The sequence below is a fragment of the Phocoena sinus genome, chromosome 10 (genome assembly GCF_008692025.1).
Source record: "Phocoena sinus isolate mPhoSin1 chromosome 10, mPhoSin1.pri, whole genome shotgun sequence".
In the NCBI taxonomy this organism is placed as follows: domain Eukaryota; kingdom Metazoa; phylum Chordata; class Mammalia; order Artiodactyla; family Phocoenidae; genus Phocoena; species Phocoena sinus.
In genome coordinates this window covers 25,698,674-25,724,914 of record NC_045772.1, presented here as the reverse complement: position 1 = coordinate 25,724,914, position 26,241 = coordinate 25,698,674, and the positions used below count along the sequence as shown (strand labels likewise).

The following is a 26,241-nucleotide window of genomic DNA, read 5'->3' as shown; positions in this document are numbered from 1 at the left end:
TCTTATTTGAACTATTAATAGAAGTCAATTCTAGTACCAACTTAAAAGGATCACTGACAAGGTTGATGAATATGAGTGAAAGTGTTAAGAACCGCATCCCTTAAAGTGGTTTCTCATCATAGAGAGGAAGGAAGCAGTAGAAATGAAAAGTAAATTTTTTTTAACTGCAAAGAGTTAAGTAGAACTAACAGATGAAAGTAACAGGGAATTAGTGTTGGAAGAGCTTTCTAACAGTTACAGTTCTCCCCAAGTGAATGTATTTTAGCTTGGGAATAGTGATTGCCTCCGCTGTCAGGCACTTAGTGCCATCCGTCAGGGGTGTTAGAGGATTCCTGGATTTGAGTGTGAAACTAAATTAGATGACCTCTAAGGTCATTTTTGATTTCAAATTCTAAACGTTCCCTCTTCGGAGGAACCTAAAACAGCATTCCCCAAGTTTATTTGTCCGTAGAACACTTCTAAGCATTACATAAAAAAGAGGAAAACGGTGGGTGTTTGTGAAATATTGAATATTCAGATTAAAAGAGGGAACCAAAAAATGGTTCTGTAGATAAATGATTTGGCTCAGTAAATTGTCAAATTTTTCTTTATATGCATCCTTTTATTTCCCATTGCAGAACAAAAAAATCTAAAATATGTGTTAAAATTTCAGATAAAAACCCGTAAGACTGGTTAAAATCAAAAGAAAACCACACACTTCAACTCAGTAGTTGTTACATGCTGCAGGTATACATTGAAAGTCATATATTATTGCATAAATTAAGTCTTATGTAACTTCCTGACATTCCTTGGATACAGCACTTGTTACTAAAAGAAAGTTCTTTGTAGAATAAGAACTATATAAGAACTAGTTCTTACGCATTTAAACGGATTTTTAGAAGACACATCTCTAAATATTTTTAAAAAGCATTTTGGAACACTGGTGTCTTAGAATGTAGTTTGGGAAATAATGTGTCCTTGAAACATATGCTAAGTACTGTAACTTTTTTCAAGTATCTGGAAATTTGTATATGGCTACCTAAAGTCTTTTAGCCCTGGGGTATGTATACATACTAACATACTAAGTATGTATGTATACATAATATACATACTATGTATACTAACTTTTATACATAATATACCCTTGGAATAAGTTTTTTACCTATTTTATTAAACATAATAGCTTTATATTTTTACTTTATCGCTATAGGATTTCTTTTTTATTTTCTTGTTGCTTCTTTGATTTTTATTTGCGAAAGCCAGCCTCTGTATGCTATTCCATTTCCAGTATAGTAAATGAAGACAAAAACATTAGAAGTGTTCTTTGTGCCAAGGCATATACTGTTTAAATACATAATGGAGTTCTGAGGAGTTGAATATTTTTATTCCCAAGTAATTAATTATAAATCGAGAGGTGGCTATTGTGAAATATCTTCTGTTTTTAACTGTAAATTGATACCAGGGAGGTTCCTTAAAGTCAGGACATATAATAACAATTAGGAACTGAGAAAAACTAATGCTAACTGCTTAATTTTGTTTTTAACTACAGAAGTTAATGCTTTATTTGTATCTCACAGCAAAAGTTCAAACAGACCCTCCCTCAGTTCCAATATGTGACCTGTATCCTAATGGTGTATTTCCCAAAGGACAAGAATGCGAGTACCCACCCACACAAGATGGGTAAGGATCATAAAATAACTTCCAGTTTGACTTTTGAAAGTTGTAGTTTAGCAATAAAGCAGATTTGATTTTTCTTAGGACTTTGCTCCACTACCTTAATAAAAAAGCTTATGAATTTGTTGCAGAGAAGATACAGTAGAAGCCCTCTTATCCAAAATGATTGGGACCAGTAGTTGGTTAATCTTTATTGATAAAAGTTAACTTAAAACAAACATTTGTTTTTCATCATTCTTGATCTTTGAGCATGGATTGCATTGAACTCCACTTTTTTTTTTCCATGGGCTGAATCCATAATGCATTGTCTGGTCTGTTCCATTTTGAGTTTCTGTGAACAGTAAGAACTAAGTAATCTGCAGCTGATGCCTATACCTACATTGTTTTTTTTTCCTGAAATCATTTACAGTTCCATTTGACAGAAGTATTTTTTGACAACTTGCCTTTATTGAAACTCCTCTGGGTAGTCAATTTAGTTTTCATAGAAACAATTCTTTTTATGTAATGTATAATTAAACTACATAATTACAATAACAAGTACAGATGACTTACACAGGTTTGGGTACAGATAACCTGATTCTTGGAAGTGTTCTGAAAGAATGCATTTTATTTGGTTAGCAGACACTTGAAGTGGCATTATGTAGATTAGTTAAGAGCCTGGAAGCTGGGACCTAACTCTGCATTTGAATCCCAGTTCTAACACTTATTAGCTTTGTGACTTGGGCAAGTAATTTATCATGTCTGTGCTTTCATTTCCTCATCCATAAAATGAGCTCTTCATAGGGTTGTTGTGAGGAATAATATATGTAAAGCATTTAGAAGAGTGATAGACAAATAGTAAGCATTAGGTAAGTGTTAGCTGCTATTATTATTATTATTCAAAACAGGAACCTAGCCACTAGTATTCAGACTACAGTGGGCATTGGTCTGTATGGTTTACAGAGGGATCAGGCACATTGGTTAATCCAGTGGTTGCAATAGTTGGTTAAGAAAGCTTCTACTGTAGCACTGTTTCTTTGACCTGTAAAGACATGGTTGTTTTTCTTTAAACTTAGAAAGGAACATGATGTTATATTTTATGGCATGGGCATCTTTTGTTTGAATTTGAATACATCAGTCACTATCCCTGTCTTAAAACATTTATTTTTAAAGTGTCACAAACATGCAGTTTTATATTAATTACATAAATTTTCATAATACATATGATGTGATGACACTTATTTTTTAATGTAATCTTTTTTTTTTTTGCTTGTTTCCTCTTCCTTCCCGACCCATGTAACCACCTAGCAGGTAGCCTTCCATATGTTTTATGCCCATGTATGTGTACATCTATCTCTGTTTGTGTAAGGAGAGTGTTTTGGTCATTATTTGTTTACAAAAACAGAATCGTAGGCACACTTTCCTCCTCCATGCCTTTCTCATCAGGGCTGCATCTTGGAAGTCCTTCTAAGTTAATCAGAATAGCTCTGTTATTCTTTTGAATGGCTTCATAATCTGTGGCATGAATATACCGTACTTTATTCCACCATTTTGTAATTGATGAGCATTCACTTTGCCTCCAGTTGTTTTTTTTGCTGTTATAAAGCATTTGCAATAAAGATCTCTCTTAAGTATATACATATATATGTATAAATACATATATGTGTCTGGGAATACACATATATATCTCCTTATGTGCTGACAGTTTTATTATGTGATAGTTCTCCAGGAGTGGGATTGCTGAATCAAAGAATATATTAATACTTTATGATTCCCAGATTGCTAGTGATTTTTGAGCATCTTTTGATTATTGGCTTTATTCTTTTGCTCTTACAGAAGTTTAAAGATTATACTTTTATTTTTTATTGGGGTATAGTTGTTTTACAATGTTGTGTTAGTTTCTGCTGTACAGCGAAGTGAAGTAGAGTTCCCTGTGCTATATAGCAGGTTCTTATTAGTTATCTATTTATACATATTAGTGTATACATGTCAATCCCAATATCCCAATTCATCCCACCCCCACCCGCCACTTTCCCCCCTTGGTGTCCATACATTTGTTCTCTACATCTGCGTCTCTGTTTCTGCCCTGCAAACCGGTTCATCTGTACCATTTTTCTAGATTCCACATATATGTGTTAATATACAATATTTATTTTTCTGACTTACTTCACTCTGTATGACAGTCTCTAGGTCCATTCATGTCTCTACAAATGAGCGAATTTCATTCCTTTCTATGGCTGAGAAATATTCCGTTGTATATATGTACCACATCTTCTTTATCCATTTGTCTGTTGATGGACATTTAAAGATTTTATATAACAGTATATATTCATATTTTGTACTTCTGGGTTCCTAGCAGTCTCTTCTGTTTTCTCAAACTCTTATTTTATGTTTTATTACATCTTTAATTGGTCTAGAATTTTTTGTCTAAGGTTGGGGGTGCTAATTTTACTTTCTTTCAAATGGATAGCTAGTTGTGCTAGAATTGTTTCTTAAGTAGTTCATTCTATTTAATTGAATGACCACTTTTGCCATATACTATTCTTATATAATGGAACTCTGTTACCTTATATAATGGAACCAATTTCTGTATTATTTATTCTGTTCCACTCATCTGTTTGTCTATTTCTATACTAATACTGTTTATTTTGATAGTTTGATAAATCAGTTGTTTCTTCTCTGCCACACACCCAACCAAACAGTTCTTTTTTTATTTTTCTCAGCTACTTTTGGTCATATTTTTAGTTTTAATGCACATACCCACAGAAAAATGCCTTTCTTATTGGAGTCACATCATATTTATGTATGTTTCAGAAAACTGACAGGTGTATCACATTGACTTCTCCATTGTTGTTGTATATTTTCCACCTTATTCTGATTTTTTTTGAAATGTAGGTCCTGTCCCTTTTTTGTTAAGTTTGTTCTTAAGTGTTCTATTGTTTTGTTACTGATGTGAACGAGGTATTTTTATTCCCATTTCTGTTTTCTTATTGCTAAAGGGGAAGAAAGCCATAGATTTCCTATACTTGTTAACACATTGTTAATATATATTTTTTTTTAACTTTTTTTTTTTTTTTTTTGCCGTACACGGGCCTCTCACTGTTGTGGCCTCTCCCGTTGCAGAGCACAGGCTCCGGACGTGCAGGCCCAGCAGCCATGGCCCCTGGGCCCAGCCGCTCCGCGGCATGTGGGATCCTCCCGGACCGGGGCACAAACCCGTGTCCCCTGCATCGGCAGGCGGACTCTCAACCACTGTGCCACCAGGGAAGCCCCATTGTTAATATTTTTAACAACATGAATATGGTGGAATACTTGAAGTAATGTTTAATACTTATTATTAAGTATTTAATAATAAGTATTAAACATTAAGTGTTTAATACTTATTAAATTATTATTTACAAAATAATTGATATTTTGTAAATCTTAGAAACTACGTTTTCCTTTTTGCTATCATTTTCTAATGCAAACTGAACATTGTATAGGTGGAATAAGTTCCATTTTTGAGACAATGCAGGAAGATATTAATTATATATTATAATATCTCTTGGGATAATACTTTTCTTAAATATTGAAAGCAATGTTGTGTGCTGTCCTGGAGAAATACAAAAGAAATTAAGATACTGTTGTTATGTTTGTTCTTTAATAAATCTCAATTTTTTTGAGATTCATATAATCAGTTTTGACTACTTGCAAATAGATTACAATCAATATTCTTACAGATTTGGTAAAGTATTAAATATAGTTTTGTATCTTGCCTTCCTTGATTGAAAATTACATGAATTATTACATAGAACTTACCTGTGTAACTGCCGCCCAGGTTGAGTGCATTATGTTAACTTTTTATTAACTTTTTATTTTGAAGTAATTTCATACTTAACAGAAGTAATGCCATTCTGTGAGACTAGTACACAGAGCTCCTGCATACCTTTCTCAGAGTATCTTTAACATTTTGTCACATTTGCTTTATCGTTCTTAATCTCAATGGAATATGACACTTATGTATAGTATACAAATAACACTCCATTTTCTCCTTGGAAGATAGAAAGATAGAAGGCAAATGTGGAAAAATGTTATATTGGTGAATCTGTACACATACTGTTTTTCTGAAGTATTTGAGAGTAGGTTGTGCATTTTGGGGTGGGTTACTAGATGAGTAGATATTGTGTCCTTTTCAGGGTTGTCAAATATTAAGGCACATGATGTCAATTTCTTTCACTTGGATAAAGTATTAATCAGTTTCTCTATTATATCATTATTGTTTTTCCTCTTGTAATTAGTAATTTGTGGGAAATTATTTTGAGAATGTAAATATCTGATTCCTTAGGAACATCTTCCTTACGTGTGGAAATCCATGATTTTTTTAATCAGTTTTTACTAGGATGGTTGTTGCTCTTTAAAAAAATTTAACATTCTGTGTGCATTTCCTGTGTCATTAAAATTTTTTGAAACCAATTTTAATAGCTATAATGCTGTTCTGTTCTGTATGTAGCATAACTTTATTAGCTATTACCCTATTTTTGAACATTAGTACTGTTCAATTTTTTGCCACTAGAAAAATTTCTGTGATGAACATCTTGGTATGTTAATTGGATCTGATTTTTCCTTTTTTCTAGCTCTCTAGAAATAGAACAAAGAATTATTTTGAAATTCTTGATATATATTTCTAAATTCAGTAGGCAATTTTTTGAGATACTTGTTAATTTTACAAGCAATACATGTTCATTATAGGACAGATAGGAAACATAGATAAGCAAAAAGAAGAAAGTAAAAATTTCCTTAATTCTGCCTGTGATTTAAAACCACTGTTTACTGTCTACTATTTTACTGTATTTGATCACTTGGTTAATGTGGTGACAGCCAGCTGTTTCTTTTTTAAAGGTACTTTGTTCTATTTGCAGTTTCCAGGTAATCTGTGGGATACTTTGGTACTGTTGGAAAATCCTTTTTTTTAACAACCTTTCACTTAATTATTTTAATATCCATTGATGATCCTTGCTTTATCAGTTATTTTGTGAGGACTTAATAATGGTGAATTTCTAATTCTGTCATGCCTTCTACATTTATTTGCTGACACTATTCTATAAGAAGAATTTTCCTTTACCAGCTGGGGATCAACTAATTTTTTCTTATAGGCAGTTAAACATGCTTTCTCTCTCTCTCTCTCTTTTTTTCTTTTTTGGGCCGTGCTTCGTGGCTTGTGGGATCTTAGTTCCCCAATCAGATTGGACCCAGGCCTTTGGCAGTGAGAGCCCAGAGTCCTAACCTCTGGACCGCCAGGGAGTTCCCTTTTTTTTCTCTTTAAATACCAGTTTCCAGAGGAAGGAATTGGTGTCATATCTACATCATTCTTAATTATTTCTGGGCTAAAGATATGTATTTTTTTAATAGGTATGCATTTTAAATGGTTTTTGTAAATGTGTCATATAGTGCTTTAGGAATGCACTTATAATCACTTTTAAGTTATCTGTGCAATGAGGTCAGAAACATTTATGACTATTAGAAATTAATAGATATTTATGTATCTTTGTATCTTTTGATTTTACTTATATTTTCCTGCTTTTAATACATCCATCAGTAAAGACGAAATATTAAAAAGACTCAGAAATATCAAAGAGGTGCAAAGAATTTACATACTCTATATTATTATTATTTTAAAATATTTATTTACTTTTGGCTGCGTTGGGTCTTAGTTGTGGCACATGGGATCTTTCATTGTGGCGTGCAGGCTCTTCATTGCGGCGCGTGGGCACTCTAGTATAGCGTGTGCGCTTAGTTGCCCCACAGCATGTGGGATCTTAGTTCCCTGACCAGGGATCGAACCCATGTCCCTTGCGTTGGAAGGTGGATTCTTAACCACTGGACCACCAGGGAAGTCCCTATATATTCTATAAACACTTCCTATAAAGATTCTCTTTCAAGCAGTTGTTTTGATAGTTTTGTTTTACAGACATAAATTTTTTTTAAAACATGCCTCACCTGACTCTCAGTTTAACTGCCTTTTGGAATAATTGGTATGACTTAGAATGATTTTTTTCATCTTATTTATAAATTTTTGTTAAATAGACTGTCAAAAATTCAAATTTAGGTAAAGGGAAGACTCCTTCGAAATCATTTTCTTTCATTTGGGCCTGTAATTATAATTAAAGACCCTGGCAGTAAGCTCTCGAATATCACTAATGATTTTCAACTTGAACTCAAGACTTAGCAAAAGAATTTATTTAATTCAATTGATTGATAGTTCTTTACTAACAAAACATTCCATAATCTTTTGAAGAATCCACTGCTTCTAAGAGTTAGCCAGGGACTTCCCTGGCAGTCCAATGGTTAAGACTCCCTGCTTCCACTGCAAGGGGTGTGGATTCGATCCCTGGTCAGGGAACTAAGATCCCACATGCCACCCTGAGACCAAAAAAAAAAAAAGAGCCATTCAACCTTCAGGAGTGTAAGATAGTCATGAGATCTATTGATTTCAGTATTGGGGATCTTTATTATGTTCTGATTCTAAAATGTCAAATAGCATTTGAAATTTAATTACACTTACGGTTTTTTTTTTTTTTTTTTTTGGGTTCGCGGGCCTTTCACTGTTGTGGCCTCTCCCGCTGCGGAGCAGAGGCTCCGGACGTGCAGGCTCAGCAGCCATGGCTCATGGGTCTAGCCGCTCCGCGGCATGTGGGATCTTCCCGGACCAGGGCACAAACCCGTGTACCCTGCATCGGCAGGCGGACTCCCAGCCACTGCGCCACGAGGGAAGCCCTACACTTATGTTTTAACCTATAAGAAGTCGATTTGAAGAATCTTAAGGTTTAGACTGAGGAGAAGAAATGGGAATGGATAATGACCAATTCCCTTTTCACATCCCTACATGCATAATATCCATCAGTTCCCTGTGGACATAGTCTTTTATCTACTACCCTAGAGTAAATATTAGCTGGTATTTTTACTTTCCACAGAAATCTTTGGCTTTTGAAGCAGAAGGTGCTTTCAGACTTTACTGTCAGTGTGGCTGTAGGTATATGTGCCAGGATTATGGACCATGTAAAAGATGAAGAATTGTGATTTATTTTGCTTAAAGATTGATCTGAGAATAAAGCTAGTACTCTTGTGCCTAAGATGATTTATTCTTAGAATGTTTGGATTCCTGGTTTTCAGGAAAGATTTTTGGACTTTTGGGAGAGACAGGGCTAGAGTTACAACTAGAGGTCAGGAGATTGTGGCTTGTCTGTCCGAGCATGGAGCGAGCAACTATAAGTGTACTGCAGCTGAAAAAGTTTGAGTCACATCTTTAGAATATACTTTTTTTTTTTTTTTTTTTTTTATGTATGTGGGCCTCTCACTGTTGTGGCCTCTCCTGTTGCGGAGCACAGGCTCTGGACACGCAGACTCAGCGGCCATGGCTCACGGGCCCAGCCGCTCCGCGGCATGTGGGATCTTCCCGGACCGGGGCACGAACCCGTGTCCCCTGCATCGGCAGGCAGACTCTCAACCACTGCACCACCAGGGAAGCCCTAGAATATACTTTTTAAAGGATCTTATCCTGTTATTTTCTGCTCTGAGGCTGTTTGTTTGAATACTTTGATTACAAGTTGCCTCTTAGTTTTTACTATTCCTATAAAAGTAATTGATAACACATTTAAGTATGTAAGGGGTTTAAAATTGACCTTAAACTGATAATATTTCAGTTTTCTAATAACAGCAGTAGATAGATCCAAAATATAATTCCAAACAGTAAATAAGCTATAGAAGCCTCTGTGACTCTTAAATACCCTCAGTTTCACATAGGACAGCTCCTTTGGGCCTTTGTAGCAAATCAGAGGAAGTAGATGTTGGCACAGGTAGCTGCTGCAATAAGAAGTAATAATGATGAACTTGATGCTGACACACAGAGAAACTCTGAAAGCATTTTGGGGCATTAACTTAGGGGGCTGTAGTTTAAAGCAGTTGGGTAAACTTTTTTATAGAGGGTCATATTGTAAATATTTCAGGTCTTGAATGTTAATTCACTTCTGCTGTTGTAGCATTAAAGTAGGTATAGATGGTATATAAATGAATGAGCATAACTATGTTGCAAAAAAAATTTTTTTTTGACTTTTTATTTTTTAGTTTTATTTTTGTTTATTTATTTTTGGTTGCATTGGGTTTTCGTTGCTGCGCACAGGCTTTATCTGGTTGCAACGAGTGGGGGCTAGTTTTTGTTGCGGTGCACGGGCTTCTTATTGTGGTGGCTTCTCTTGTTGCGGAGCATGGGCTCTAGGTGCGCGGGCTTCAGTAGTTGTGGCACCTGGGCTCAGTAGATGTGGCTCACGGGCTTAGCTGCTGCACGGCATGTGGGATCTTCCTGGACCAGGGATTGAACCCCTGTCCCCTGCATTGGCAGGCGGATTCTTTTTTTGTTTAATTAATTTTATTTTATTTATTTTTGGCTGTGTTGGGTCTTCGTTGCTGTGTGTGGGCTTTCTCTGGTTGTGGCGAGCAGGGATTACTCTTCCTTGCAGTGTGCAGGCTTCTCATTGCAGTGGCTTCTCCTGTTGCAGAGCACGGGCTGTAGGCACATGAGCTTCAGTAGTTGTGGCTCGTGGGCTCTAGAGCGCAGGCTCAGTAGTTGTGGCGCACAGGCTAAAGTTGCTCTTCAGCATGTGGGATCTTCCTGGACCAGGGCTCGAGCCCGAGTCCCCTGCATTGGCAGGTGGATTCTTAACCACTGTGCCACCAGGGAAGTCCTGTTGCAAAAAAATTTTATTTACAAAACAAGTGCCAGGCTGGATTTGCCTGCACGCTGTAGTTTGCTGACCACTGGCTTTGAGGCAAATGAGAGTTATTTCTTGAAGGCATCACTTTTATACTAAGTGTAATTTATACTTGCGTGATCACTGACTTGTGAATTCTGTATTCAGTATTGCTTAAGAATCTGTGAAAGCTATAACTTCAAAAAAGATTTTCACTTGAAGCAGTTATTATTTTTGAAATGTACTGCTTAAAAAGGGACTTAGTAGATTTTCTCATTTGCAAATACTGAATATAAAAATCTTTGTTATCCTTGGCAGTTTTAAAATATGAGCCATCTCCTTCAAGGAAGATTACCTCTAATATATATACAATTAGAAAAATCCTGCGAAAGCACATAATATTTTATGTTTTGAGAAAGGTATATGCAGGTTGTCAGGTCAAGTCTTTGGATTAGTACTTGCCCTGTTGGTGAAGTTAAATGTTAATATTTGGTGCATCCTTAAAATTTATATTACCTTAAGGGGAAGGGTGACTTTTTTTCCTCCCCTCGCTTTGTTTCTAGGACTCTTTTCTGATTTTTCTGGTTCTCTACTTTTGTGTTATTTTATGTGGTGTAGGCTATTAGTCCCTCTGACTGTGAATAAAATCTCGCTTGAGGATTGTTTTTTTTCTAAGAGTCTTACAAAAGGTTTAACTTGATTAGGTTTGGTTGTACCTGTGTGGGTACTTGTATTTCAGAAACTTTGCCGGCTTTTAATAAAAGAAACTGAGTATGTAATTTTTTTGTCCAAAATATCTTAGTGTATTTTTATCTCTCAGCTGTTATGCTTATTTTGCTGTTTATTAAATGACTAATGCTATACTATGCATACTATAAAGGCGAACAGCTGCTTGGAGAACTACAAGTGAAGAAAAGAAAGCATTAGATCAAGCTAGTGAAGAGATTTGGAACGATTTTCGAGAAGCTGCAGAAGCACATCGACAAGTTAGAAAATATGTCATGAGCTGGATCAAGCCTGGGATGACAATGATAGAAATCTGGTAAAAGGGATATGTTTTTGTAAGAACATGATAAAAAAAATTGTTTAGAGCTAACTCTCCAATTGCAATGTATGGCTTTCATTATATAATGCTTTGCCAAAAAACTTTAAGTGAAGGTTCTAGAAATGCCTTCTAAATTCTTGTAGTGTAGATGTAATGAGGAAACCGTAAGAGGACATTTGCAACTTCATTCACCCTATTTTGTACTGATGTACTCTCATGTGTACAAATGTACACATTACTGATTCTTATTTTCTGTTTGGAAATCTGTTACTTTGCTATCCAGTAAATCGTATTAAATTAAAATTCTGGGACACAAAACATTTATAATGCAATGAAGAAATCAATAAAAGTAATTATTTCTCCAGCTTTCCCCTTGAGAAATAATAAGCTATAGGGCAACTTAATACTCTGATCCCAAGAATATTCAAAACATGCAGCATTGAGAAAATAAAACGTAATCAGCATTTAAATTAGTCTAAGTCAAGAGTCTTATTTCCTGGTAAATCAAGTTGAAAGTGGATCGTGTTTTTCTGTTTCTCCAGATTTCTAGTGGAATTAAATTCTCTTTATTTTTTAGAGATGAACTACTGTGTTCATAACGTCAAAGGACTGTTATTTAGTCACATGCAGAAAGTGCTCAGATCACTCCCAGAAAGTAATTTAAGAGTTTTAGTAAACTTTTTGGAGTTGATGAATTGTAAGGTATATACGGGTAGGAACATAAAAGTAAACAAATGCCTTTTTTTTTTTTTTTTAAGTGAAAAGTTGGAAGACTGTTCACGGAAGTTAATAAAAGAGAATGGATTAAATGCAGGCCTGGCATTTCCTACTGGGTGTTCTCTGAATAACTGTGCTGCCCATTATACTCCCAATGCTGGTGACACAACAGTATTACAGTATGATGACATCTGTAAGATAGACTTTGGAACACATATAAGTGGTGAGTTGTTAGAAATAATTCCCACTCCACCCTCCTGAAAACTCTAGTCTTGTCCCTGTTGGGTGGGGCTGTAGATACTGAACTCTCACGTTTTCTTCTTGATGCCTCACTTTTCAGTAGAGCTATGTTGAGGTAGATTTTGAGATTTACTTTAAAGCATCCTACTTAGTGGAGTACAGTGAAAACTGTTGGGTAATTGAGGTTTATTACCTATTGTATCAAGGCATGAAAAATAGAATCTTACATCTCATTCAGTTCATTGTTGTAGACACTTTTTATTCATATAACAACAAAAAGCATTTACTTAGAACCTTTGAGTTTACCAACCTTTATATATAATTAACTTTTCTATATTCTCTCCCAAACCCTGTTAGGTAAGTACCTTTTACTTTCACTTAACAGGTGAGAAAGCAAAGCTTAGGTTTAAATACTTACCTGAGGTTTTACTAAATTGGAGAAGCTAGTCTGATGGTTAGTGTCCTGTGGACCTATACATTTTGTCTGCCCACCGTGCTGTTCCTTAGTTCCCCAGGCTTTTCTCACTTTGATTTGTTTCTGTTTATATATTTTCTATAACTGCCTGGGTGAATATTGAATTGGTGCTGTCTTGAAGTAGTATATACCAACCCTGGAATTAATTTTTCCATTTCAAAACCTTTGTATAACTTACACTTTTTTTCCCTTTGATTATGATTGCTGTGTGGGTACTTGATGTGCTGCCTTCATTTGAGCCCATCATTTTTTTTTTTTTTTTTTGCGGTACGCGGGCCTCTCACTGTTGTGGCCTCTCCCGTTGCGGAGCACAGGCTCTGGATGCGCAGGCTCGGCGGCCATGGCTCACGGGCCTAGCTGCTCCGCGGCATGTGGGATCTTCCCGGACTGGGGCACGAACCTGTGTCCCCTGCACCGGCAGGCGGACTCTCAACCACTGCGCCACCAGGAAAGCCCCTGAGCCCATCATTTTATGTTTCTGTTAACTAGCAAGGTTAATTAATAGAGTAGATACTATAAAGTAGATCATTTGACTAGCTGATAAGTAAACTTAAAGACAAATTTTCTCTTTCAGGTAGGATTATTGACTGCGCTTTTACTGTCACTTTTAATCCCAAATATGATACATTATTAAAAGCTGTAAAAGATGCCACTAACACTGGAATAAAGGTATGTGAACTGTAAGCGCCATTTCATTCAACATATTTTGAGCACTTTATAGCCTGTTTGGGTTATGTAAGACTGGTCCACCACCCTTAGGGTTTTAAGTGGGTTATTGTAATACAGTGTATGGAAGGCTTTTATAGAGGAAGTCATTTCTGCTTGTCCCTTATTTTAAGATATTAAGAAGTTAAGTTGCTGTAAAATTCTACACTTTGAATAACAGAGTATACATGATTCTGTTTTTAGTGTGCTGGAATCGATGTCCGTCTGTGTGATGTTGGTGAGGCCATCCAAGAAGTTATGGAATCCTACGAAGTTGAAATAGATGGGAAGACATATCAAGGTATGTTCTCTAAAAATGCATCTTATTTTGAAATGTCTGTGACCTTGGCAGAAATAATTTTGCAAGATAGTGTTGAGTTCTTTCTTTAGATCAGCTGCTTCATCTTTATCTCTTGGGAATTGGGAACATAAAGAGGAAAAACAAGGGAAATGACCTGTTCATGGTAGGAATTCTGTGGTAGCTAGCTGGTGGGAATTGTTGTCATCTACCCTGGTAGCTGATAAGAAGACACCTGGGAATTTATCTCAGGATGGCTGAAATGTAGGCTAGATTTTTTTTTTTTTTTGCAGTACGTGGGCGTATCACTGTTGTGGCCTCTCCAGTTGTGGAGCACAGGCTCCGGACGCGCAGGCTCAGTGGCCATGGCTCATGGGCCTAGCCGCTCCGCGGCATGTGGGATCTTCCCAGACCGGGGCACGAACCCATGCCTCCTGCATCGGCAGGCGGACTCTCAACCACTGTGCCACCAGGGAAGCCCAGGCTAGATTTTCTGTGACTAATCACAGGCTCAGACAGAAGCCAGAGACCCTTTTCATTGATGACTCTCCCCACCATTTTTTTAAGTTGAATTCAAAATTTAGAGGCTAGTTAATTCCTTGTGTGTCCTTCCTTTAATCTTATTCCCCTTGCTGCCTAATCTTTCCCAGCCAGTGCCTGTGTACACAATCCCAGAGTCACCTGTGCTTTCTCGTGTTGTCAGCCCAGCCTTTCTCCAACTCGCAGGGTTTATCTGACCACTCTCCAGCCACCATTCTCCTTCCTAATCTGTGCTCATGCTGTCTGTAACTCCTGTCTTAAAAACTTTCTTATAGAATGTTTCCTACATTTCCTTTAACCAAATCCTGACTCCTTTGTAATCTAATTTAGCATGGAGACGCTCACGCTTCCTTGTCCCTCAGTAAATTCACATCATTCACCATTCTTTGCATTCCCCTGTAGATACTTTTGGACTGTGGTGTTCTACCAACTGCACAGTGGTTCTTCCTCTAAGACCTGACACAGAGCCTGTCCTTGTTGCTCTCTTGCAGATCCTTAAACCTGTGAATGTCTGTACAAGTCAAAAATTCTTAAGACTTCTCACACTTGGATGGGAGGTGTTACGGGCTAATGAAGAAAACATGCTTTGGGGTTAGGCAGGTCTATCTTTGAGTTTAGATAAATTCTGTCACCTCTAAGAACCCAACTTTCTTTTCAAAGAGTTTTCTTCTTTAAAGATTTAATTTTATTTATTTTGGCCTGCATTGGGTCTTTGTTGATGTGCACAGGCTTTCTCCAGTTGTGGCGAGAGGGGGCTGCTCTTTGTTGTGGTGCATGTGCTTCTCATTGCCGTGGCTTCTCTTGTTGCGGAGCTTGGGCTCTAGGCACGCAGGCTTCAGTAGTTGTGATTCACGAGCTTAGCTGCTCCGTGGCATGTGGGATCTTCCCGGACCAGGGATCGAACCGGTGTCTCCTGCATTGGTAGGCGGATTCTTAACCACTGCACCACCAAGGAAGTCCCTCTAAGAAACCCAGGTTTCTTTGATTGTAATAGGATTCAAGATACCGTGTTTTGTTTTTGAGAAATATAAATTTTATGACAGTGCCTGGAATTTATTAGTATTCAACAAATACTTGTTGAACAAATATTTGTTGTTTCCCACCCTCTCTCAAATCATCTTTCCCTTCTATTTTCTCCTAATTCTACAACTTTGGTTGACATGTGGTCTGCCTTTCAAGGTATATTAGGTGACAATTTGACTTAATGTTTAGTCGCCACATAGCAGTTCTAGCCTGCAGTGTTGGAACCCTTAATATCTACTTTCTTACCTCTTTCACTAAGCCAATGCAACATTTTAGGTTCTATTATTTTGGTACCCACCTTTTTATACCAGTTATTTTGTTGATCAGGGTTCTTAGTTGAGGGTGACAGAATTCATTTTTACTACTTTAAGTGTAAAGAGTATAGACAAATCATGATATTGGGAAGATGAAGAAATGGACTATAGGCTGAACTTTAAGAAGCAATTCCCAAAAACCACATTACAGAACCGGGCCAGGCCATCAAAGGAGTGGTTTTATTTACCTTGATCAAGAAGCTATAGAATTGGAAAATTACCTTTATAGCCGTTCGTTCCAGAATTAGCCTGCCACTGTACACAACCTGTATACTACAAAAATGGATACCCCTGAGCCCTGCTTCTTCTATGTAACTTAGTTATATGTGTTAGGTTGGTATGGCTAAGAAATCTTTTTATTTAAATGTATTTTTGGTTGACCTGGAGGGTAAGTTTGTCAGGTGTTAGAGGAATAATAATGCTTGCTGAATTTTAAAATAAATTTAGCTTATCATTTATATAAGAAGGAAGTTGTTTTTTAGGAGCTAATTAAGAGTCTTATTTTTCTCTACCACCCCCTAAATTTGTAATATGCTTGTCATTATTAAAGATTTGAAAAAAAACTTTGCTACCTAATTCTGCCCTGGAAGAATGGTAACTCACACTGAAGATTCTAGCACTGTAGAACTAGATTTTTTTTCTTTTAACGTTTATTGTGGAATATAATAAAAACTGAAAATACACACAATGTAAAACTTCAACTGAACAATTGTAAAAGCTACGTAACCTTACCTCTTTTTTTTTTTTTTTTTTGCGGTACCTCTAACTGTTGTGGCCTTTCCCTTTGCGGAGCACAGGCTCCGGACTCACAGGCTCAGCGGCCATGGCTCACGGGCCCAGCCGCTCCGCGGCATGTGGGATCTTCCCGGGCCGGGTTACGAACCCACATCCCCTGCCTCGGCAGGCGGACTCTCAACCACTGCGCCACCAGGGAAGCCCTAACCTTACCTCTTGACAAATAGAATACTGCCAGCATTACAGAAGCCCCCCCCTATTCTATATACTCCTTCTCAGTTACATTACAGAAGCCTTCTTCTAATAAGCCACTGTCTTCAGTACTAAGGATTGGCATTTCCTTTTCTTTGTCTTTACCATCTGTTATGCATCCCTAAACATTAGTTTAATTATGCTTAATTTTGAACTCTGTGTGTGTGTGTGTGTGTGTGTGTGTGTGTATGGAATTGCACTGTATGTATATAATTGTGCCATCTTTTGCTCATTTGGTTTATTTCAGGTCAGTGTATCTGTAGCTTTTCATTTTTATTGTTGAGTAAGTGTTCCATTGTGTGAATGTACTCAACAATTTGTTTATTCTGTCAGTGATCCCAGGACCTTGGGATTGTTTAGATTTTCTTTTTTAACATTTGAAATGTTGATGTAATAATAAAATTTAAGGTTTTTTATTTCTATTATTTTGACACAGAATCCTCATTTTCAAATTACCTTTTGGTCCATAACCATGAAAATACATATTTTTCATGTTTGTAATGCTTATATACATGATATTTTATGACTGTATTTTTATTAACAATAACTCCCTAGATGGACCCCCACCCATCATGTCCTCATCACATAGTTTATTCTTTTTCCATCATTTTCCCTACTCCTTCTAGTTTTTAATCAGTAACATTGCAGTATCCCAGTAGTTTTCCAGTCTGTATTTAATTATCTTAATGTGGGGTTATTTAATAGAGCCATACCTGTTTGTGCTTTTAGAGACCCTGAATAACTTTTTTTTTTTCCTCTTATGCCAGTGAAACCAATCCGTAATCTAAATGGCCATTCAATTGGGCCATATAGAATACATGCTGGGAAAACCGTGCCCATTGTGAAAGGAGGAGAGGCAACAAGAATGGAGGTATGTATGCCATTAACACTGTTCTTTTGTGAAGCATTTTGACTTTTTTTTTCCTACCAAACTATGAAGCTAGTAGTAGTTGAGTATATAGTATGTTGAGCAAAATTAACTTGCCATCCATTCTCACCCCGACAGGAAATGGGCTATGTGAGTGTGCAGATTGTGTCTGGTCAGACTGGGGCTCAGTCAGCTGTGGAAGTGAGGCATGTCAAAGGTTCATTCAACACTTCATGAATATTTCGGGCATCTCGTAGGTGCCCGTCTCTTTAGTAGGCACTGGAATGTATTCAGTAGTAGCAAACAAAATTCCCTGCTCATGTAAAACTTAACATTTTAATAGATGACACAAAGACCAAAAGTGCTAAGGAGATAAAGCAGGAAAAGGTAGATAAGGACTGCCAGGTATGGGACTACTTCAGCCTGAAGTTGAGATGGGAATTTTAATTAGTTCTGAATTTCTGAATTTTTCTTCTCTACCCTTGACCCCTTATATATATTTTAGGAAGGAGAAGTATATGCCATTGAAACCTTTGGTAGCACAGGAAAAGGCGTGGTTCATGATGATATGGAATGTTCACATTACATGAAAAATTTTGATGTTGGACACGTGCCAATAAGGTGAGAGACTATAGTTTTTATATGACTGATGAGTTTCTCTTCCCAGTTAACAGCATTTTAAAAAGTGTAACGGACATCCACAGTGGCACATTCATAAATGCACAGTTCTATGGCCTAAAAATAAGTTCTGTGGATTTCTATAATTCAGCAGAAAAATTGTCCTGTTAAAAATTTTAACTGAGATGAGAATGATGTAAGTAAGTATTCACTTCATATCCAGTTTCCAACAAGCATAATAATTTCAGAGATTATCATTTTGCTGGCATTCCTAGGTTTTTGTTCTTAGTATTTTCCCCTTGGTAAACTTTGTATTTTTTAATTTATTTTTATTTTTTTTTAACATCTTTATTGGGGTATAATTGCTTTACAATGGTGTGTTAGTTTCTGCTTTATAACAAAGTGAATCAGTTATACATATACATATGTTCCCATATCTCTTCCCTCTTGCGTCTCCCTCCCTCCCACCCTCCCTATCCCACCCCTCCAGGCGGTCACAAAGCACCGAGCCGATATCCCTGTGCCATGCGGCTGCTTCCCACTAGCTATCTACCTTACGTTTGCTAGTGTGTATATGTCCATGCCTCTCTCTCGCCCTGTCACAGCTCACCCTTCCCCCTCCCCATATCCTCAAGTCCGTTCTCCAGTAGGTCTGTGTCTTTATTCCTGTCTTACCCCTAGGTTCTTCATGACTTCTTTTTTTTTTTTTCTTAAATTCCATATATATGTGTTAGCATACGGTATTTGTCTTTTTCTTTCTGATTTACTTCACTCTGTATGACAGACTCTAGGTCTATCCACCTCATTACAAATAGCTCAATTTCGTTTCTTTTTATGGCTGAGTAATATTCCATTGTATATATGTGCCACATCTTCTTTATCCATTCATCCGATGATGGGCACTTAGGTTGTTTCTATCTCCGGGCTATTGTAAATAGAGCTGCAATGAACGTTTTGGTACATGACTCTTTTTGAATTTTGGTTTTCTCAGGGTATATGCCCAGTAGTGGGATTGCTGGGTTGTATGGTAGTTCTATTTGTAGTTTTTTAAGGAACCTCCATACTGTTCTCCATAGTGGTTGAACCAATTCACATTCCCACCAGCAGTGCAAGAGTGTTCCCTTTTCTCTACACCCTCTCCAGCATTTATTGTTTCTAGATTTTTTGATGATGGCCATTCTGACTGGTGTGAGATGATATCTCATTCTAGTTTTGATTTGCATTTCTCTAATGATTAATGATGTTGAGCATTCTTTCATGTGTTTGTTGGCATTCTGTATATCTTCTTTGGAGAAATGTCTATTTAGGTCTTCTGCCCATTTTTGGATTGGGTTGTTTGCTTTTTGTTATTGAGCTGCATGTGCTGCTTATATATTTTGGAGATTAATCCTTTGTCAGTTGCTTCATTTGCAAATATTTTCTCCCATTCTGAGGGTTGTCTTTTGGTCTTGTTTATGGTTTCCTTGCTGTGCAAAAGCTTTGAAGTTTCATTAGGTCCCATTTGTTTATTTTTGTTTTTATTTCCATTTCTCTAGGAGGTGGGTCAGAAAGGATCTTGCTGTGATTTATGTCATAGAGTGTTCTGCCTATGTTTTCCTCTAAGAGTTTGATAGTTTCTGGCTTTACATTTAGGTCTTTAATCAATTTTGAACTTATTTTTGTGTATGGTGTTAGGGAGTGATCTAATCTCATACTTTTACATGTACCTGTCCAGTTTTCCCAGCACCACTTATTGAAGAGGCTGTCCTTTCTCCACTGTACATTCCTGCCACCTTTATCAAAGATAAGGTGTCCATATGTGCGTGGGTTTATCTCTGGGCTTTCTATCCTGTTCCATTGATCTATAGTTCTGTTTTTGTGCCAGTACCATACTGTCTTGATTACTGTAGCTTTGTAGTATAGTCTGAAGTCAGGGAGCCTGATTCTTCCAGCTCCGTTTTTCGTTCTCAAGATTGCTTTGGCTATTCGGGGTCTTTTGTGTTTCCATACAAATTGTGAAATTTTTTGTTCTAGTTCTGTGAAAAATTCCAGTGGTAGTTTGATAGGGATTGCATTGAATCTATAGATTGCTTTGGGTAGTAGAGTCATTTTCACAATGTTCATTCTTCCAATCCACGAACATGGTATATCTCTCCATCTATTTGTATCATCTTTAATTTCTTTCATCAGTGTCTTATAATTTTCTGCATACAGGTCTTTTGTCTCCTTAGGTAGGTTTATTCCTAGATATTTTATTCTTTTTGTTGCAATGGAAAATGGGAGTGTTTTCTTGATTTCACTTTCAGGTTTTTCATCATTAGTATATAGGATTGCCAGAGATTTCTGTGCATTAATTTTGTATCCTGCTACTTTACTAAATTCATTGATTAGCTCTAGTAGTTTTCTGGTAGCATCTTTAGGATTCTCTATGTATAGTATCATGTCATCTGCAAAGTGACAGCTTTACTTTTTCTTTTCCAATTTGGATTCCTTTTATTTCCTTTTCTTCTCTGATTGCTGTGGCTAAAACTTCCAAAACTATGTTGAATAAGAGTGGTGAGAGTGGGCAACCTTGTCTTGTTCCTGATCTTAGTGGAAATGCTTTCGGTTTTTCACCATTGAGGATGATGTTGGCTGTGGACTTGTCATATATGGCCTTTATTATGTTGAGGAAATTTCCCTCTATGCCTACTTTCTGCAGGGTTTTTATCATAAATGGGTGTTGAATTTTGTCAAAAGCTTTCTCTGCATCTGTTGAGATGATCATATGGTTTTTCTCCTTCAATTTGTTAGTATGGTTTATCACATTGATAGATTTGCGTATATTGAAGAATCCTTGCATTCCTGGAATAAACCCCACTTGATCATGGTGTATGATCCTTTTAATGTGCTGTTGGATTCTGTTTGCTAGTATTTTGTTGAGGATTTTTGCATCTATGTTCATCAGTGATATTGGCCTGTATTTTTCTTTCTTTGTGACATCCTTGTCTGGTTTTGGTATCAAGGTGATGATGGCCTCGTAGAAGGAATTTGGGAGTGTTCCTCCCTCTCCTATATTATATTTTTATTTACTTTTTTTTTTTACTTTTCGGAGATGGTTGAAGTGTCTACTTTTTGTTCAGGTCTTTCAGTTTACTGCCGAAATTTCCCCCAAAAGGGAAATTCCCACCTTCATACTATTGATGAGTCTGTACTTGGAATTTAACACACACACACATGGACACATAGATATAAGGTAGCCTTCATCTGGTCTCCTATTCATCTGCCGTCTATAATTGGGTATTATACATTCTGGTTTTTGAACGTTGAAAGAGGCAGCAAAGAAGAGTTTTTTGAACTTTAATTACTATGTGAAGTCATAGCTTTGGTTTGAGTTTTCCTTAATGAGGGAAATGAGTTGCTAACTTTTTAGCCAACTATTAATCTTGGATTTTCTTGTCTTAGGCTTCCAAGAACAAAACACTTGTTAAATGTCATCAATGAAAACTTTGGCACCCTTGCCTTCTGCCGCAGATGGCTGGATCGTTTGGGAGAAAGTAAATACTTGATGGCTCTGAAGAATCTGTGTGACTTGGGTATTGTAGATCCATATCCACCATTATGTGACATTAAAGGATCATATACAGCGCAGTTTGAACATACCATACTTTTGCGTCCAACATGTAAAGAAATTGTCAGCAGAGGAGATGACTATTAAACTTAGTCCAGAGCCACCGCAACACCTTTTATTTTCTAAGCTTTGTTGGAATACATTATACCAGAATTAATTTGCAACCTGTTGTCTTTAACAGTGGACCTATGTAATACTTTTATCCATGTTTAAAAAGGAAGGAATTTGATCAAAGGCAAACCATTTCATGTAATTAACCAAGGAAAAAGCTTTCAGGACTTTGAAATGTTAACTGTTTTCCTTCTGTCTAGGAAATGCTATAAAGCTCCAATTAATTAGGAATGACCTAATACATTTTGTTTCAAACACCTAAGAGATGCTTTTCAGATATTTATATTGCCATATTCTTAATTGAATGCTTTGAATGACTACATCCAGTTCTGCACCTATACCCTCTGGTATTGCTTTTTAACCTTCCTGGAATCCATTTTCTAAAAAATAAAGACATTTTCAGATCTGAGAGCTATATTTCAATGTCTGTGGTTATAATTCTGTACAGGAAATAGTTTAGCTTAATGTAGGAAAATGTAGAGCCTTTTATCTGGATTGTAGACCTCCACACTGCAACTTTTCTTCTGACGTAGTGGCTAAAACAAGATCTATACATGCATAAAGTGGGAGGAGAATCTTCATAAATTAATATACAGCTTTAGGCATATTTTACCTTTATTTTCTTTTTAGGACCATATTAGTCCTTGTCTCTTATTTTTCTCCTGACATTGGAAAGATCTAATTAAAACATATTAGTAGGAACATTGTACCAACTTAAAACCTTGATTTACTAAAATCTCAACCTTTAGATCCTTTGTCCAGTGGTAGTTATTTATTGAGAAATGTATTCCGCTTAATAAGTGAAAAGGGCGCTTAAAACCACACAAATAAAGAAAAACAGGAGTACTTCCCATGTTTGGATCTTGTTCTAGTTAATTTTTAGGCTTTTTCATTAGTGAACCAAATTCTCTTAACACCCTGCCCCTGTACTGGCTTGAATTCATAACATCATGGGCGGTATTTCAGGAAGTGAGGTTACAATGATGCTCATAGCAGCTAAGTGCAGAAGTTAAATGTGAGATGCCTAATACTTGTTTGAACTGAGCCCCACAGTTCTTGAGCAGATTGCTTGAATTCCATGTAAATGATTCGTTGGGAATGTTCCCATGTCATTTCAAAATTGTTATGTACCAGGGTAAAGCCTTAATTTGTATATGCTTTAGCACAATAAGATTGCCTCTGGGATGCTGTTTAGTTTGTATTTTGTTTAACATTTTTCTCCTAAGAAACCTGACTTCTATACTAAATCATTTATTATACATTAAAAAGTTTCTCTTTCAGATTAGAGCTATAAATGTTATCTTACGGGATAAACAGTATAGTTTTTAGCTATATGAGCCATGTTTATTATGGTGCTAATGTTCAATAGCTACCTTTGAATAATCTCTCCATTTCCTCTGATGATGTGCAAGTGGCAGAGCTCACCAGTTCACACCTGGACGTGTTACAGGGCTTGTGCCCTCCAGCTAGCTCTTTTGGGGTTTTGAGTCCATACCTTTCTGATGTGCTTTGGTGGGAGGTATAAAGTATCTTGATTTCTAAACCCAAGAACTTTCGAATTGAGTCAAGAATTTGTAGCTTTGTAAAACCTCTTTAGCAGTAGTGATCTCAAACCAATTATAAGCTTGAAGCTCCCTTCCCAAGTTGGGAGCAGTGGCATCGCTGCATGCCCCGGAATGGCAAGGGATATGATCTTGTAAATAGGAAAGCTGTTACTTTAAAATTGTATTGTTCACCTACTAGCCATGTATCTCTTGAAATCATTTTGTCATGTTTACAATGATGTACCTTATTGGTAACAAATTATTAGCTTGATGTTTAACAATAGTGCCTTTAGTAAATTATTTTACAACCAAAACACGTTGTTTTTTGTTAGATCAACTTAGCAGAATGTATAAGTCCACAATGAGATGTACTGTAAGAAATCTAAGTTTCTGTTCATTGACTAGGTTTCAGTTTTGTTATTTTAATAGCCTTCATTTTTTTAGATCAGTTTTAGGTTTGTAGCAAAACTGAGCGTAAAGTACAGAGTTCCCATGTACCCCCTTCCTCGACTTCAGAAACACAGAGCCTCCCCCATAGGTTTTAGTTTTAAGGATTTAAAAAGTAAAGGGCTAAGTCACTTACTACTTTCTCGTATGTATTTACATTAAAGTAAGTACTGAAACAACTATACCATTGTAAACAACATAGCTTCAAGTTGTTTTTAACTGTTCCACTAAAATTAGGTACTAAATGGTGTAGCAGTTTAAGTATAAAGTAATCCTTGACATTAAGAAACGCTAGACTCAGGTATCTTGACCACAGTAAATCTTTAATGAGGTATAATAATGTTAACAGTTGAGGTAACAACTTGCATAGGTATTTAATAGATGAATGATTTTAAAGCTTAGCCATTTAATACTCGAGCTGTAGTTTTGGCATGAATGATTTGTTCAGTGATAAATTCTCATTGCACTTCACGATCAGCTGCCTGAAATGATTTCAACCTGCAAGCAAAACCCACTTAAGAAAAAAGATAAATCATCTTCCAGTGGTTAACACTTAGCTAAGATATTACATAGCTCTTCTATAGAGGTTAATGGATTCTCATCTTTCTGAATAAAATTAAATTAGCAGCTGTAGGACTTTAAAGAGATCTAATAAGGTTGTTAGGGAAGAGCAAAGAGTATTACATACCATATTTTTAATAAAATGCAAGTGTAATTTTTTTTAATTTTAAAAAAGTCAGGGCCCAGTGTTTGAATATCTAAGAGGCTCTTAGTATTCACATAATCCTACAAGAGTAACTTAATCCAGGCTTTAGTTATTTAGAAAAATGAGATACTGAATATTTTGCCCAGATGCCAATATCTTGTATGTCCTATGCAATTTTTTTTCCTCGACTTATTTTTATCCCTTTAAACTAAAAATTTCAAGATACAATATAGTACAAAGCTTTAAGAGATCTAATGTTAAATATATGAAATGAACTCATATCCAAGTTGAACTGTACTTGTATTATATCATAATATACTGTTTGCTACATTCAGTTTTTTTATGACTGCTTTATTAGAATCTGGACAAACCTATTTACTGCCAATCATTATAAATCTCGGCCAGCGTTGTTTTCATGTCCATAGTACTGAAGTCATTTAAACATGCTATTTATAAAGCTGTCATCTTCATTTGTATACAGTTTGACTATGCCAAATAAAGAACAATTATTAAAACTTAATAAATTTTTGAAAAAAGGAAGTTCCAATAACCAAAATAATGTCTGTTCTGAGCCCTGTAACACACAAAGCCTCAGGAATATTAATGAGTGTGATCAGTGAGTATTTAAGTGATACCTTGATATTTCACTTTGTAGTAGTGTAACTCCCTTTAGAGGGCAAAGGTGACTTCAGTATACAAATCTGAAAGAAATGCCTTTTTTTTTTGGGTATGACTATTAGTGAAAAATGTCTAATATTCTGTCTGATAAGAATTTGTATAGAAAATAGCTATAAAAGATAAATAAGAAATGTATAAAATGATGCCACCTGAACTTCTTCGGTAGAAGATTGCACAAATTCATGATCTGAGCCAATTAAGACATCGAAATATAAAAGAGGTAACACCAGTCTGAGGTAAACACTAAAAGTTTAAAACTCCCAAGTACTTGAAAAACGTTTAGTTACCTGCTGACATTGATACACATATACTTATGCTAACTTCCTCTGTAAAAAAGAGATTTGTTGTAGTTAGATACAAAATATGTAAACATAGTGTGCACTGATTAGTAAGTAAAAATAAAAACAATGAAGCTCAAAATTAAGTCAGCCCTTTTAAAAAGTATATATACAAATCACAAGAAGAAAGCCCCACTGTCTTTGGATCAGCTAAGGATTTCATTAGAAGAGGCATCAGCTTCTTCATTGGGATGTTGGCTACCAGACAGGAGTTCTGGAGGCAAGAGTTTAGAATGTCCATTCTCAGTAACTCGCTGGGTATAAAACAAGATATAAGCTTGGGCCTTGCATACTTCATCCATAGTGCACATGCTTAGCTTGGAATCATTGCAGTGTACCCAGAACCCTAGAGTGAAGCACAGAAATACATCTTAATGTTTACAAAGGAACTTTAGAAGTTTCTAGTATAAATGAAAACACGGATTTAAAGACAGTTTTAGTGAGAGCTAAGCTTTTTTCAAAGGGAAAATAATAGTCTAGCCAATTTATTTCTTTAAATTAGAAATACAGCTTGCACAGTATGTTACTCTGGAATTATCTACCTTTATCCTAGAAGTAATTTGAAGTTACAGAATCTGACCGATTGGTTCACTTGACACTAGCTTTAATTCCTGGGATAATCTTACCAGTTCATGCTTTGCTG

The 26,241-nt window shown here is 36.3% G+C and overlaps 2 protein-coding genes across 4 annotated transcripts in view; one reads left to right on the top strand and one right to left on the bottom strand.

The window, feature by feature from the left end:
• METAP2 (methionyl aminopeptidase 2) overlaps positions 1-22,302 on the top strand; it is a 30,778-nt gene extending 8,476 nt beyond the window's left edge. Inside the window, exons 4-11 of one of the 3 annotated variants that reach the window (XM_032645320.1) lie at positions 1,557-1,659; positions 11,236-11,397; positions 12,159-12,340; positions 13,407-13,501; positions 13,742-13,838; positions 17,467-17,570; positions 18,073-18,188; positions 21,609-22,302. In XM_032645320.1, coding sequence (XP_032501211.1) covers positions 1,557-1,659; positions 11,236-11,397; positions 12,159-12,340; positions 13,407-13,501; positions 13,742-13,838; positions 17,467-17,570; positions 18,073-18,188; positions 21,609-21,861 — 1,112 coding nt within the window. In that variant the 3' untranslated portion in view covers positions 21,862-22,302. The remainder of the gene's footprint in view (positions 1-1,556; positions 1,660-11,235; positions 11,398-12,158; positions 12,341-13,406; positions 13,502-13,741; positions 13,839-17,466; positions 17,571-18,072; positions 18,189-21,608) is intronic. The other 2 variants (XM_032645322.1, XM_032645321.1) reach the window with 2 other exon arrangements.
• The window catches only part of USP44 (ubiquitin specific peptidase 44), a 27,795-nt gene continuing 23,690 nt past the window's right edge, over positions 22,137-26,241 (bottom strand). Inside the window, exon 6 of the mRNA XM_032645319.1 lies at positions 22,137-25,944. Within this exon, the coding sequence (XP_032501210.1) occupies positions 25,745-25,944 (200 nt within the window). The 3' untranslated portion in view covers positions 22,137-25,744. The remainder of the gene's footprint in view (positions 25,945-26,241) is intronic.